The sequence below is a fragment of the Oreochromis aureus genome, linkage group 3 (assembly GCF_013358895.1).
Source record: "Oreochromis aureus strain Israel breed Guangdong linkage group 3, ZZ_aureus, whole genome shotgun sequence".
Classification (NCBI taxonomy): Eukaryota; Metazoa; Chordata; class Actinopteri; order Cichliformes; family Cichlidae; genus Oreochromis; species Oreochromis aureus.
Genome location: NC_052944.1, coordinates 54,007,916 through 54,020,570, shown reverse-complemented (window position 1 = coordinate 54,020,570; position 12,655 = coordinate 54,007,916). Strand labels below are relative to the sequence as shown.

Here is a 12,655-nt window from a genome sequence, read left to right as displayed (position 1 = left end):
ACTACATTTAATTAAACCAAATGCTTCTACTTATAGAAATAATCTGTTTGTGCTACTATTCATCGTTTGCTGCACAGTTTCCAATATCATGAAAGTTACATTTACATGAGAATGAACATGAGGTAAATATAACAAGTGGGCTCTGAACATGGGTCTGCCTCACTCTGTGCGTTGAGTCTCCAAGTGACTGGGATAACAGAAATTAAGTAAAAATCAAGGGGTGAAAATTCCCAGAAACTGCATTTCCTCATGTATGTCCTGCATGTCCCGCCTAAGGACCCCAAAGCGCTTTACATACCCAGTCACCCACCCATTCACACACACATTCACACACTGGTGGAGGCAAGCTACAGTTGTAGCCACAGCTGCCCTGGGGCAGACTGACAGAAGCGAGGCTGCCATATCGCACCATCGGGCCTTCTGGCCAACACCAGTAGGCGGTAGGTGAAGTGTCTTGCCCAAGAACACAACGACCGAGACTGGGCTCGAACCAGCAACCTTCCGATTACAAGGCGAACTCCAAACTCTTGAGCCACGATATAACACTGATGAGTTCATCATTCATCTGTTTTCCATATTTAAAAACTCCATCCACCTTTTGTGATGAAGCTTTTGTTGATCCTAGTAAACACACCAGTTTTGAACTGAAGCTGGAAACAGTAGTGAAGAGACTTACGTATCTGTTTGTGGCCATGTTTTTTCTAAAATAGAAAATGGTTTTTATTCTCTAATATAGTAAATGAAAATAATATTTGATAGTGTAGAAACACATTTCAGTGCAAAGTAAGTCACAGGTCACTTATGTCCACAAACCAGCCACAAAAAGTATTGACAGACATCTAGCAGTATGTGGCTACTTTGCATGTGTTTATCAGGGTTATGCCCGCAGTGCTAAGTGGAAGTGGGAAAAACTGACTCAGCTTATGACTTCTGCTTTCACTCAGTTTTATCAAACTAATGACAATTTGTGTGAATTAGGACCGAAAGCTCAGTAAGCCACCTCTTCGAAAGCCAAACCCATCTGTTCTCTGATTGATTTGGTAAATTTGTGATTGACATGACATTGACCAATCAAATGAAAGGAAGAAAAAAATGGGTCAAAATTTGTACTTGTAAGTTGAAACTCACACACAGCCAGGGAACTTGAGCAGTTTTACACATAGTTTTTTGCTTTGTATTTGTAATGAGACCTTAAAAAACATTTGCAACTTGTGGGTTTTTTTTTTTCAAACACAAATCTTTTTTTACACACACACAAATTCTCATCTATAGATGCACAAACATAAAATGTTCAGGTATTTTGGTTTAAAAGATTACAAAATATTTATGTCCACAGTTTAAACCCATGCCTGTCATCAGGTTTGAGATGGCGGTAAACGGTCTTAATTTCCAGCTGTATGGGTTAAAAACAATGAGTAAATGGACTAATTCTTATATAGTGCTTTTCTACTCTCCTGGAGTACTCAACATGCCTCATTCACACATTCACACCCACTCATACAAGCACTTCCTTCTGTACTTAAGTGCAATTTCCATATTCACACACATTCACAATCCGATGGACGCATCGAAGAGCAACTTGGGGTTAGTATCTTGCCCAAGGATACTTGGCATGCAGACTGGGGAAGCCAAGGATCGAACCACCAATCTTCAAGTCAGTAGCTGACCTCCTCTAGCACCTGAGCCACAGCAACCCCGTGCGTGGTGTGTGTTGTATTAGAGCTGTATAGAGTTGTAATAGAATTTTCCATATTTGCTAATAGTAAATCATTGTTATTTTCCAGCTTGGCATTTTTTTTGTCTGCAAGAATGCAGAGAGATAAGAATTGTGTCGACAACACATACACATGATCCTGAATCAGAGAAATAGCATTAAATATTGTGACTGTTGATAGAATCATAGTGTATATGTGGTTGTAGTACTGGTTAATTATACTCAATTGCTTAATACTGATCAGAATATAACAAGGTATATTAATTTTAAATATGCTTAAGTTAACCAGTATATTGCATAAGAAAATTTACAACATAATAATGAATCTGAAGACAGGACTCAAATAAATCACCTTGAGGCAACTGTTACTGTGATTTGGCGCAATATAAAGAAAACCAAATTGAATTAAACCTAAGAGGTTGACTTTGGTGTGTGTGTGTGTGTGTGTGTGTGTGTGTGTGTGTGTGTGTGTGTGTGTGTGTGTGTGTGAGTGAGTGTGTGAGTGTGTATGTGTGAGTCGTGCAAGACAGGAGGGAGTGAGAGCAACACAGAGGAGCCGCTGATCTCTGAATACCAAATATATAATTTAATAGAGTTTAACAGAGAACAAGTAAAAGAAAATATTTCTATATAACTGGATTAAAAGGGATTACGCTAAAATCCCTTTTGCTAGAATCTAAAGGTCAGTGTAAAACTTTGCAGATTTATTTCACTGCTGACCACAAAAAGACCACAATTAACGGTCAAGCTTCAGCAGCTTTTTTCTTGTGACAGCATTCATACACTTACAAAAAGTCAAAGCACACAGAACAAGTTCATTTAAGTTAAAATTTTACATAACATACAATTGCTTTTGTTAGGATCTGAATCCACTGCCACGTGGGTCTGTCAGGTTTATCTACCTGAATACGCGCATGTTTATAACAATTAATAGACATGCAAATAATGCAAATGGACACATCTAGTTCAATTACAAAACAATACATGGCATATTTGGATTGTTTAATTTATCAGTCAATGAAGAATGGAGGACAGCTTTCTATTGCCTATTTCTGTTAATCATAACAACCATTGCCTGCGCTGTTACATGTATCATAACAGTTGCAATTTCATGGGATTGAGCTTAAATTAGGGTTTGTGGCTCCGATTTTTCCAGAGTGAAGAAGTCCCACAAGCAGCAACAGCAGAGCCACCATTATGATGGTGAACACAGTCCGTAAGACGAGGTAAATATGACAGCTGGGCTGTGAGGAGGGGTCTGTCTTGGTCTCTGTGTGATTGATTGCAGAGATAAAAACAATTCATTAATTATTTCAGTGTTCACCTTGGTTATTTACTTAATATCTACATGTAACACTGACAAAATCAAGAGCTGAAAAACTGGCAGAAATGCAGTTCCTCTATTGTCCATTTAAGTTGTAAATTTAATCCCATAGACTACAAAACTCTTAAAAAGCCCAGCAAATGAACAATTAAAAAATATGGTATAAAATTATATGTAAATTATATCTGCACATTTCCCCTCCATATGTAGTCCAAAAGTTGTTATCCCGTTTGTTGTTTATTATCCATGACATAATTATAATTTTTTTCACAGTGGTATATAACGTTTGATCTGAAGAGAAAATTGTGAAAATGATTTTTAAAAATTACTGAATTATTTTATAATAAAAGAGTCTTTTTAATCACACAAAGCAGGAGACTGAAGTGAGCAGTTAGCGATCATCAGCTGACTCATGTGTCAGTCACAAACCCACTTCTTTGTTTTCGCTTCTGTCAGACAAAATCACCATAAATTCTAGTATAATGATAAGTGATACAGTTGTACTACTACTGGCATTTAAGAGGGAAAAAAAAAAGACTTCTTCATTGTCTCACCTGTGACACTGAGCCAGCTCTCTGGTGATTCTCCAACTCCTAAAATGCTGCATTTGTAATATCCTTCATCAGACTTGGAAACTTTGTGGATGGTCATGTTTCCTGTTGAGGTGTTGCTGATGTGGACTCCATATTTATAGAAATCAGCCATGAAGTCTGAGGGAGTTAACTTGTTTCTGCAGCTCAGAGTCACAGCTTCTCCTTCCATCACAGGAATAGCAGGACTCTCCAGGATCACAGAACCAGCTGAATAACAGGAGTTTTATATTTAAATTTGATTAAAATGAATCGCAAAATATTGTCTCACTGCAAACATACCAGTGACAGAGATGTTGATACTGTTGCTTCTGATCCCTCCTTCAGTCTCATACCAGTACTCCCCACTGTCATCTAGATAAACATTTGTGATGGTGCAGGATGATCCTGTCGGTGTTCTCTTCTTAGTATTGGGACATGTTTTTATTTTCCCTTTGACTTTATGCACAACTTCACAATAATCAACCCCGTCACAGTAAAATGTCACTGCTTCATATTCAAAGAACTGTAATCTGTTTGGAAGGATATGAAGAGAAGCTGCATCTAGATGAAGAAAAGGAGAGATTTACTTTTTCTAGTTTTATTTTTGAATAACAAATTTGTGGGACAATGATATAACAAGCCACAAAGTTTTCTTTTTAAATCACAAATTAGAGTTCCAAACATAAGTCAGTAAATGTTCATGTCAGTTTACTTTTCTAGTACTTACCAATTTTCTGATCATGTGCACATAGCAGGATGATCACACTCATCACTGAAAAGACAAAAAAAACGGGCTACACTTTAAAAAATAATTTAAATAAAAGAAGAACCGTCATACGTAATACTTAAATGCAAAACTGCTGACAAAGCTATTTGTTATTTAGCATTTTTTTAAGGTTCCTCTACATGAAAACCACATAGTAGTTTAAAACCATTATTAACGTATAGATTTATTACACTTTAGTTTTAATGTGGAAGTGGAGAAAGTACTCACCGAGTTTGACGCAGAGAGCTCTAAAATCCATGATGTCGTCCAGATTGTTAACAACATTCTGTTTCTGTTTGGCCTATTCGTGCTGCTGATGCAACACTTGGCATTTAAAAGAAGAAGCAAAAATGCTGCCCTAGTAACACTGCAGTTTCAGTTCACTGGAGTGAAATCAGAGACAAAAGCTGCCTTTAATACAACTTGTAATAATTTAATGTTTCTCACATTCACTTTACTATGATACAGTAACATGTGAAAACGTGTGTATTAGTATAAAATCCAGAGTGGTATCATTGTTTAAATAAAAAATGCACAGCTAATGGGTTTATTTCGGTACACAACATTTTTCTTGTTGTTAAAATTGTGAACATACACTTGTGGTGAAGCTGCTTGCACTTATCAGTGGGAATACCTGATTGTTTATGGACATATGAGTACATCAGACAGAGGCACAAATACAAATACTTAAGAGTAGGAAGCAGACATTTAATTTGCAATGATAATTTTCACACAGCGTGTCTTTTACATTCATGCATGACTCCTGAATCAGCCCATCTGCCTCAGGTTGATGTCACACTTTGCCTCTCCTAAGCATGAAATGCTTAGTTAATATATTTAAAGACATATCATCTGTTGATGGTACTGCAATTTACTTACAAAGCCTAACAGACACATGGTGGGCCAGTGTGTCTATTACATGCTTTTCCGTGATATCGTTCATGTAGCAGATCTGTGATGTGGAAACAGGAAGGTAAGTGGGCAAGGCACGTTCAGCATACCCAGGGTATCTTAGGATCAGGTTAAGCAGCAACACCAAGATCGTGAACTCAGTTTCTTGCACGTTCACATAAAACAGGTTGTGTTTGCAGCATCTGATCAATCACAAAGACAGTGCTCTTCCACAGAAGAAATGCCAGAGACATCATCAAGTGGCAATTAAAAAAATATTAAGAATATAAAAATGTATCATTACAATGCAACACTGTTTTTAAAACGTGGTGCTATAAAGGTCATTAATCTGGTGATCCTGGTGATAATAGAATGAATGCTGAATCCAGGGCAAACTATGCTTAATTAGCGTTTTTACCTAACAACTACAATAAGCATAAAAGTTACTGTACGGCTGTTCTTATACATGTAATACATTTATTACCAACCTGAGAGTTTATCCGCTGGTCACTGGACATTCTTCTGAAGTCTTAATCCAGGTCCAGCTCAAGATGCTGTAGATTCCCCTCATTAACACTTTGGGTCCACTGGTAAAATGTAGTTCTATTAATCTGTGCTGGATTACTCTGTGGCTTTCTCAAAGGACCTAGATGTAAATCCCCAAATAATGAATTTAAGAACTGAAATTGAATTTTAGAACTGAAACTGAATGGTGAGAAGTGAAACGGAAATTACTGGAAAGCAAATTAAAAAAAAAAAAGATGAAATACAGTTTGAAAGCAAATTAATTCATTTTCAAAATATAACATTCAATTTCAATTTAGTGATGATTATTTTCAAACCAATACATTGGATTTCAAATTAGGCTAACTCAAATTCAGTTTTAAAAATCATTTAGTCAAGTTACAATTCAGATTCAATCTGAGAAATGCAAATTTGAATTAAACTTATTCAAATTCAGTTTCTGATGGCACAAAGTTCTGCCCAAAATTTATCATGTAGAAAAACTGATATGTGCTTTTGAAATTGAAGTTCTTTATCTTATATTAACATATTGCTGGAATTAAATGTGCACTTAAATAAACTTTATATTCAGAGAAAGTGGAGTTTCAGTCATTCAACCTCGAAGAAAAATGAGTTTGACATACCCGTGTTACAACTACCATGATTTCTCTTTAGCTATTATTTATTCAGCACAACATCAGTCACTTTTTTTCACCCCAAATTATTTTCTATTATTCATTCTACATATTAGTATTAACACATAGAGTCCACAGGGAGGCAGTCAATGCAAACTGTTATCCTAACATAGGATAAAATTAACATGGGAAAAAATAAACCGTCTGGTACATTTCTAGCTGGATATTTGAATGTGAATGTTTTTGCAATAATGGTTTCAGTGGTACTACTCTGCCCCTTGCCGTGCAACATGAAACACTGCAAGATCTTCTCCCACGGAGATAAAAGAGGAATCCCCACATACTTTGTGTCAAACGAGTGAATTACGGCCGTGTCAAATTATTTGTTGCAAAGGAAGTAATAAACGTTTATGACATGTCATAGAAATATTATATTTCACAACTCACAATTTTCACAATAAATAATAATCATATGATCAAACATTGTGATGATAATAATATAATAATAATAACATATGTATAGAAATTATAATTATGTATGGGACAATAATCATGTTAGTGTGTTCTCATTTTAGTGTTTGGCCTCACGTCTCTTGCAGTGCTCATTATTCTTTGTACTCACCTTAGTTTTCTTGTGTTCCCAGTTGTTTCCTGACTCACGATACAAACTTGCAATCATTATATTTCACAGTTTCTATTTTTATCATCTTGTACCTTCATTTCGTTGTAAATAACACCCTTGTTTGCTTCAAAGTTCTGTTTCTCGGCTTGAATCTGTTTTTGGGTCCACTCCATGTTTTGGCTTCCAGTCCGTATAGGAGCTGGAGGCTGCATGCCCTGCTGGGGGGTGTCAAGTTTTCACTCAAATTCAAGTCATATTTTGATATAGATTTTGTGTGTGTTTACTGTTTTTTAAAAAATTGAATCGATTGACTTGTTAAAAAACTTGATAAACACTACAAACAGATTTTCACAGATGAAGTAATTAGCGTAGACGACATCGCATTCCCCTGTGTATAAGATCAAAGACTATGAAGGTGAACTAACTGCCAGTAGTTTTTATGAACAAGAGTTGTATAAAGTGAAGGTGATGAATGGCCATCTTTATTGTATAGACAAAATTCTGGTAAAGTGTAAAACAGAGGGGGAAGACATATTTCCTTGTGACTAGCCAGCTAATAGCTGAATTGAAACCAGAAAGCTTAAAAAGAACCTAAAATAAAGAACTGTGGCACGAATAAGGCACGGCGAGTCCACGGGTCACAGTTTTGAGCCATCTTTATTGACTTGCATCACAACACAACACACAACAACCCCTGAGTCCCCGTGTTTTAACACGGCGGGGGTTATTGCGGATGCCGTGCAGGTGCGTCCGCACAGCACTGCAAACCACGCCCCACCACATACTCCCATCGCCCAATTGAGGCCGGGGAGACATCTGGCCGAACCTACTCCCCCACCGCGAGCAAGAGAGGGAATCAGCCCGGACCGTTGGCGGCCCCGAGCCCGGGGCAAGCGACGGGGAGGTATACACATTTGACCCTTTCTCTGCATGCAGCTGCATTTAACTGGACTGCAGCCCTTTACATGGCTGTACAACAGAAGCATGCAGCTGTTTGGATGGCTGTAAAGCAAGGGCCTGCAGCCTTTTCTGGGGCTGTAAGGTAAAAGCATACAGCCCTTTGAACGACTGTAAAGCAAAAGCAGGCGGCCCTTTAAAGGGCTGTGAAGCAAAACATGTACAGCCCTCTCAATGTCTCTATAGCAAATAAACCTGGCCTTTGCAGGGCATGTACCTGGGATTATGGTTCTCACCTCAAACACCAGAAGGCGAAGAATAAACGCTTACTCAGCATAGATAGCAGTTTATGTCTGCCCTCCGCACCCAACAAAATTATTGAAGTGATTAACTGTTAGCTGCCTTTCTGCAGACTTTCAGACTCACTTTGGCCATAAAACTGACAAAGGGACCCAATGCAATGATGGATAAAAGACTGGTTTACGAAAAGTTATGGTGTAGGGTCACATGTATTATAAGTGGAAGATGAAAAGAAAGAACAAAGGACGAAAGGGTACCCAATGGCAGGAGGGGGGATCACTGTCCCTTTATAAGATGAGTTCGATATGCATCGGGTAGCTTTTTGTCTGCTCCTTCTTTCTGAGAGCTGAGACGTCCTGAGGGCAGAGCTGGCATGACTGTGAACTGTGATGTTTGACGTGTGTTTGCTTTCCTGCTTGCAGTAATAAAGAGTATGATCACAGCTTTTTCCTTGTTGCAGACTTTATTTACACAATTCCACGACACTCTGTTCTAAGAATTGTACTCTACTTTCCAGAGAATCTTTTTCAGTGATTTGATTTTAATTGGATCTGAAAAGCTGGACATCCACAGTATTCGTGGGATATGGCTACCATATTGGCTTCAAAATTTGCAACCCGACAATTGTTCTTAAACTTAAGGCTTAATACATTCAAAAGCGTATTAAAAGTGCTATAAAACCCTGTGATCTAACAGATGAGAAGATTCACAGAGGCATGAAAAAAACAAATGAGTAGCTAGATGTACCTTGATGTAACATAAGAACAGCAGCAAACTGGCATCTGTTTTGATCAGCTCGGAATCGGACGTGGTTATTGTGGAAAGGTTATCAGACAAAGACCAGGTGACCTTCCAAATTCAGCCTCTGCCTGATTCTAAACCTCTAACCCCTCGTCAGAAGGCTGTAATCTATGCTGTGTTCCTAACTGGCTGTGTTAAAACTGTCCCCGGCTATCTTACCGGTAATGGTTAGGAGTAGGACCACCTCAGGGAGGAGCCCCAGCTTGGTAGCTCAACTGTCAGCCAAGAGTCTTGGGCATTAGCTAAAATCCAGGCAGATGAGAGGTTCTGGTCTCTCACCGATCACTGGCTTCAAGAGAGGAGGGGGAGGTAGACAGCTGTCGGGACGGTGGGGGGGCATAACACCTCAAACAGCTGTGTTACACTGATCAGGTTAAACCTGGCCTCCCCTGGTCTCTCACTGGTCAAAGTGAGAACCTGCCCCGTTGAAATTGGTTTATTATTCACAAGTTTTCTGATTGGTAAAGGGTAGGACCACCTCTATTTTTTAGTTTAATGATGGCTTGGGGAGGAGTCTTATCCTAGGGTTCGAACCATCAGTCTAAACTGTCTTGTCAGTCCAGACTGGTTGCTGTTTGAAGATGCACCTGACACTCTCGGAAAGTCTTGCTGTGGTATGGCCGCCTCAAGTGAAATTGTGTTGCACTTTGTGATGTTCCCTTTTCAGATTAAACAAATGCAAATAAAATGAATTAAAGTCTTCCAGCGGTCCATGCAGCCTTCAGCGCTCCTCATCTTCACTGCCCTCTTTTGTCACAAAAGCTTTGTCAAAAAAAGCAGTTTAATTAAGAATAACCATAAAAGCATGCTATAACACGTGTTAGCACACTTGCACACTCACACACAGACACGCACGACTGCTGTCAAAAAAGTAACGTTTTTCACTTAAAATCACAACACACCATTATGAATTATTTTTCCATATAAAACATCTATACATATCTTATTATTGCATATTTTTATTTATTATTATCATTAATCACTTTTATGGCACAAAGTATGTGGGGATCTTTGCTTCTAGAAACCTAACCAACCAAAATAAAAGTCTCAAATTAATTAATTAATGAAGCATGTAAAGGTCTTTTTCTATTTGTACTACTCATTATCATTGTCTGCACTGTTTCCTGTATCATGACAATTATAGTTACATGTGGGTGAATACAAGTTAGTTGTTGTAACTGTCCCACCAGTTGTTCCACAGTGAACAAGTCCCACCAGCAGCAGCAGTAGAGCCATCAACATGATGGTTAACAAAGTCCGTAAGATGAGGTAAATCTCCAAGTGACTGGCTGCAGAGATAATAGAAATTAATTAATTAGTTTTGCTCACCTTGGTTTCAAACTTATTATCTACATCTAATTCTGGGAAATTCAAGGGCTGAGAAATTGACAGAACCTGCAAAACCTTTAATGTCCACTCAAGCTGTTCTTCAAAAGTGAATCCATCCCCGTAGACTACCATGTTAAAATACACAACTAATGAACTAAACTAAATAAACACGTTTATAGGATGGTACAAAACAAACTTTTGCTCTGATTCCAGAAAGTGTTGTAATCATGAGTATATTTAAAAATAAATTATAAAGTAAATCAAATACTGATTATTAAAGGGAGGATTAATGGAATAATTATTTAACATTTAAATGTGATTTAGAACAGTTGTACAATAAATCTGCAAACACTTTTTTTCTCCAAATGTACTGCCATAGTACATTAACAGTAAATTGGACAAAGCAGGTGACTTTGAATCAACCTTTTGGGACTTACCTACCTTACCTAGACTGGTAGCATGCATCAAGACTCTTGAAATTAAAAATACTACTTTTGAAATTTAAAAAAAAAAGGAAAACCAAAATAAACAACAACAACAACAACAACAAAAATAAATACTTCAGTGTCTCACCCGTCACAGGCAGCCAGCTCTCTGGTGATTCTCCAACTCCTAAAATGCTGCATTTATAAAGTCCTTCATCAGATTTTGAAACTTTGTGGATGGTCATGCTTCCTGTTGAGTTGTTCCTGATGTGGACTCCATATTTATAGAAATCAGCCATGAACTCTGAGGGAGTCATCTTGTTTCTGCAGCTTAAAGTCACAGCTTCTCCCTCCATCACAGGAGCAGCAGGACTCTCCAGGACCACAGAACCAGCTGAACGACAAATGACTTAAATTTTTAAAATGTTGAACTTGTGTTTGTTTGTGATAAAATGTTACTGGTGTCATTCAATCATACCAGTGACAGTGATGTTGATTTTGTTGCTTCTCTTCCCTCCTGCTGTCCCACACCAGTATTCTCCACTGTCACTTACATAAAGAGGATTAATTGTACATTTTGAGTCCGTTGTTGTTGCAGCTGTTTTCTCACTAGTTTTCTTGCAATACTCTACTTCCCCTCTCATATTAAATACTACATGTCCATAGAAACTTTCCTCACAGTAAAAACTAGCTGACTCATATTCAAAAAACTGGGATTTGTTTGGAACAATACGAAGAGAAACTGCATCTGAGAAGAAGAAAGAGAAAGATTCAGTTTATTGTTGAATGAACAAACTGCTGGATGTCATTCAACAACGCCATAAGAAAACATGATGTAATTTGGTGCTATGTAAATTAAACTAATTTGAACTGAATGCAACTGTCTGCTGGTCCCAACAAAAAATCATAAATAAAGTTTATATAAAAAAGCAAACTTATGATATTCACCAACTTTCGGATCATGTGCACACCGCTGGATGATGACGGTCATCACTGATGAGAGAAAAAAGAATAAAATAAAAACTGTGTAATTTTAATACTTTTAAAACTTGTTGAATCTTTTAGTGAAAAATTGTATTTATCATCACATCTCTAAGTTCTCACCAAAATGTTCCTCTACATGAATAACCATTTTAACAACATTGTTCACTTTATCAAACTCTTACACTAAACTACAGTTTTGTTTTAATGTATAATGTATAAATACTCACGCAGTCTGATGCAGAGCTCTCTGACCTCCATGATGTCTTGCTGCAGACTGAGTAATAGACTCCTGTGTAGCATATTTGAAACAACTCTCAATCATTTTCAGAGAAGCAGAGCTGCTATTGTGGTAGGTCACCTGATACAAAGACAGCCTACAGCTGCTTTCAATACTGTTTGTAGCAAATTAACATTCACCTTCTTATTCTTGCTTTACAGCACTGATGAGTTAATCATTCTTATACTTTCATTCTTTAATCAGACAGTTCATCCACATGTTGAGATCAAGTTTTTTGGAAATCCCGGTAAACATGCCAGTTTTAAACTCCAGCTGGAAACAGCGACAGAGAGCCCTACATGAGAGTTCTTTGAAAATCAAATCTGGCTTTTATGTGTTTTCCTAACATTGAAAATAAAAGCAAAAGAAAAACAATACAATGCTTCATAGAAGAGACAGATATTTCAGTGTAAACTAAGTCAGAGGTCACATATGTACACAAACCAGCCACAGAGCGTTTTATTAGACAAGTACAGTACTGCAGGTACTTTGCACATGTTCATCAGAGATATGCTGAGTGTGATCAGTTATATGACATGAATTTGATATTTATTTGATATTAAATACATCTAAAATGTATCTCAGAGTATTGTTTTCTTTCTGCAGATGTACTA

The 12,655-nt window shown here is 37.5% G+C and overlaps 2 protein-coding genes across 2 annotated transcripts; both read right to left on the bottom strand.

Annotated features, from left to right (window-relative positions):
* Positions 1-2,279: 2,279 nt before the first annotated feature.
* On the bottom strand, positions 2,280-5,875 carry LOC120436265 (low affinity immunoglobulin gamma Fc region receptor II-like). The gene is made up of 6 exons (XM_039606975.1): positions 5,756-5,875; positions 4,605-4,759; positions 4,338-4,382; positions 3,911-4,171; positions 3,593-3,838; positions 2,280-2,984 (listed from the first exon to the last, which is right to left on the bottom strand). Exons 2-6 carry the CDS (start codon positions 4,633-4,635, stop codon positions 2,824-2,826), a joined length of 744 nt encoding a protein of 247 aa, XP_039462909.1. The 5' UTR covers positions 4,636-4,759; positions 5,756-5,875; the 3' UTR covers positions 2,280-2,823.
* A 4,158-nt stretch (positions 5,876-10,033) lies between these two features.
* On the bottom strand, positions 10,034-11,465 carry LOC120436266 (low affinity immunoglobulin gamma Fc region receptor II-b-like). The gene is made up of 3 exons (XM_039606981.1): positions 11,259-11,465; positions 10,929-11,174; positions 10,034-10,315 (listed from the first exon to the last, which is right to left on the bottom strand). Exons 1-3 carry the CDS (start codon positions 11,422-11,424, stop codon positions 10,122-10,124), a joined length of 606 nt encoding a protein of 201 aa, XP_039462915.1. The 5' UTR covers positions 11,425-11,465; the 3' UTR covers positions 10,034-10,121.
* Positions 11,466-12,655: the final 1,190 nt, after the last annotated feature.

Bases quoted from the DNA above. Each gene is read 5' to 3' on its own strand.
- LOC120436265 (XM_039606975.1), bottom strand. From the start codon at position 4,635: ATGGATTTTAGAGCTCTCTGCGTCAAACTCG. The intron at 3,839-3,910 runs GTATGTTTGCAG...CCTGTTATTCAG, and splicing joins TATCAACATCTCTGTCACTG to CTGGTTCTGTGATCCTGGAG. The intron at 2,985-3,592 runs GTGAGACAATGA...TCAATCACACAG, and splicing joins GAGCTGGCTCAGTGTCACAG to AGACCAAGACAGACCCCTCC.
- LOC120436266 (XM_039606981.1), bottom strand. From the start codon at position 11,424: ATGAGAGGGGAAGTAGAGTATTGCAAGAAAACTAGTGAGAAAACAGCT. The intron at 11,175-11,258 runs GTATGATTGAAT...TTTGTCGTTCAG, and splicing joins AATCAACATCACTGTCACTG to CTGGTTCTGTGGTCCTGGAG. The intron at 10,316-10,928 runs GTGAGACACTGA...TTATCTCTGCAG, and splicing joins GAGCTGGCTGCCTGTGACGG to CCAGTCACTTGGAGATTTAC.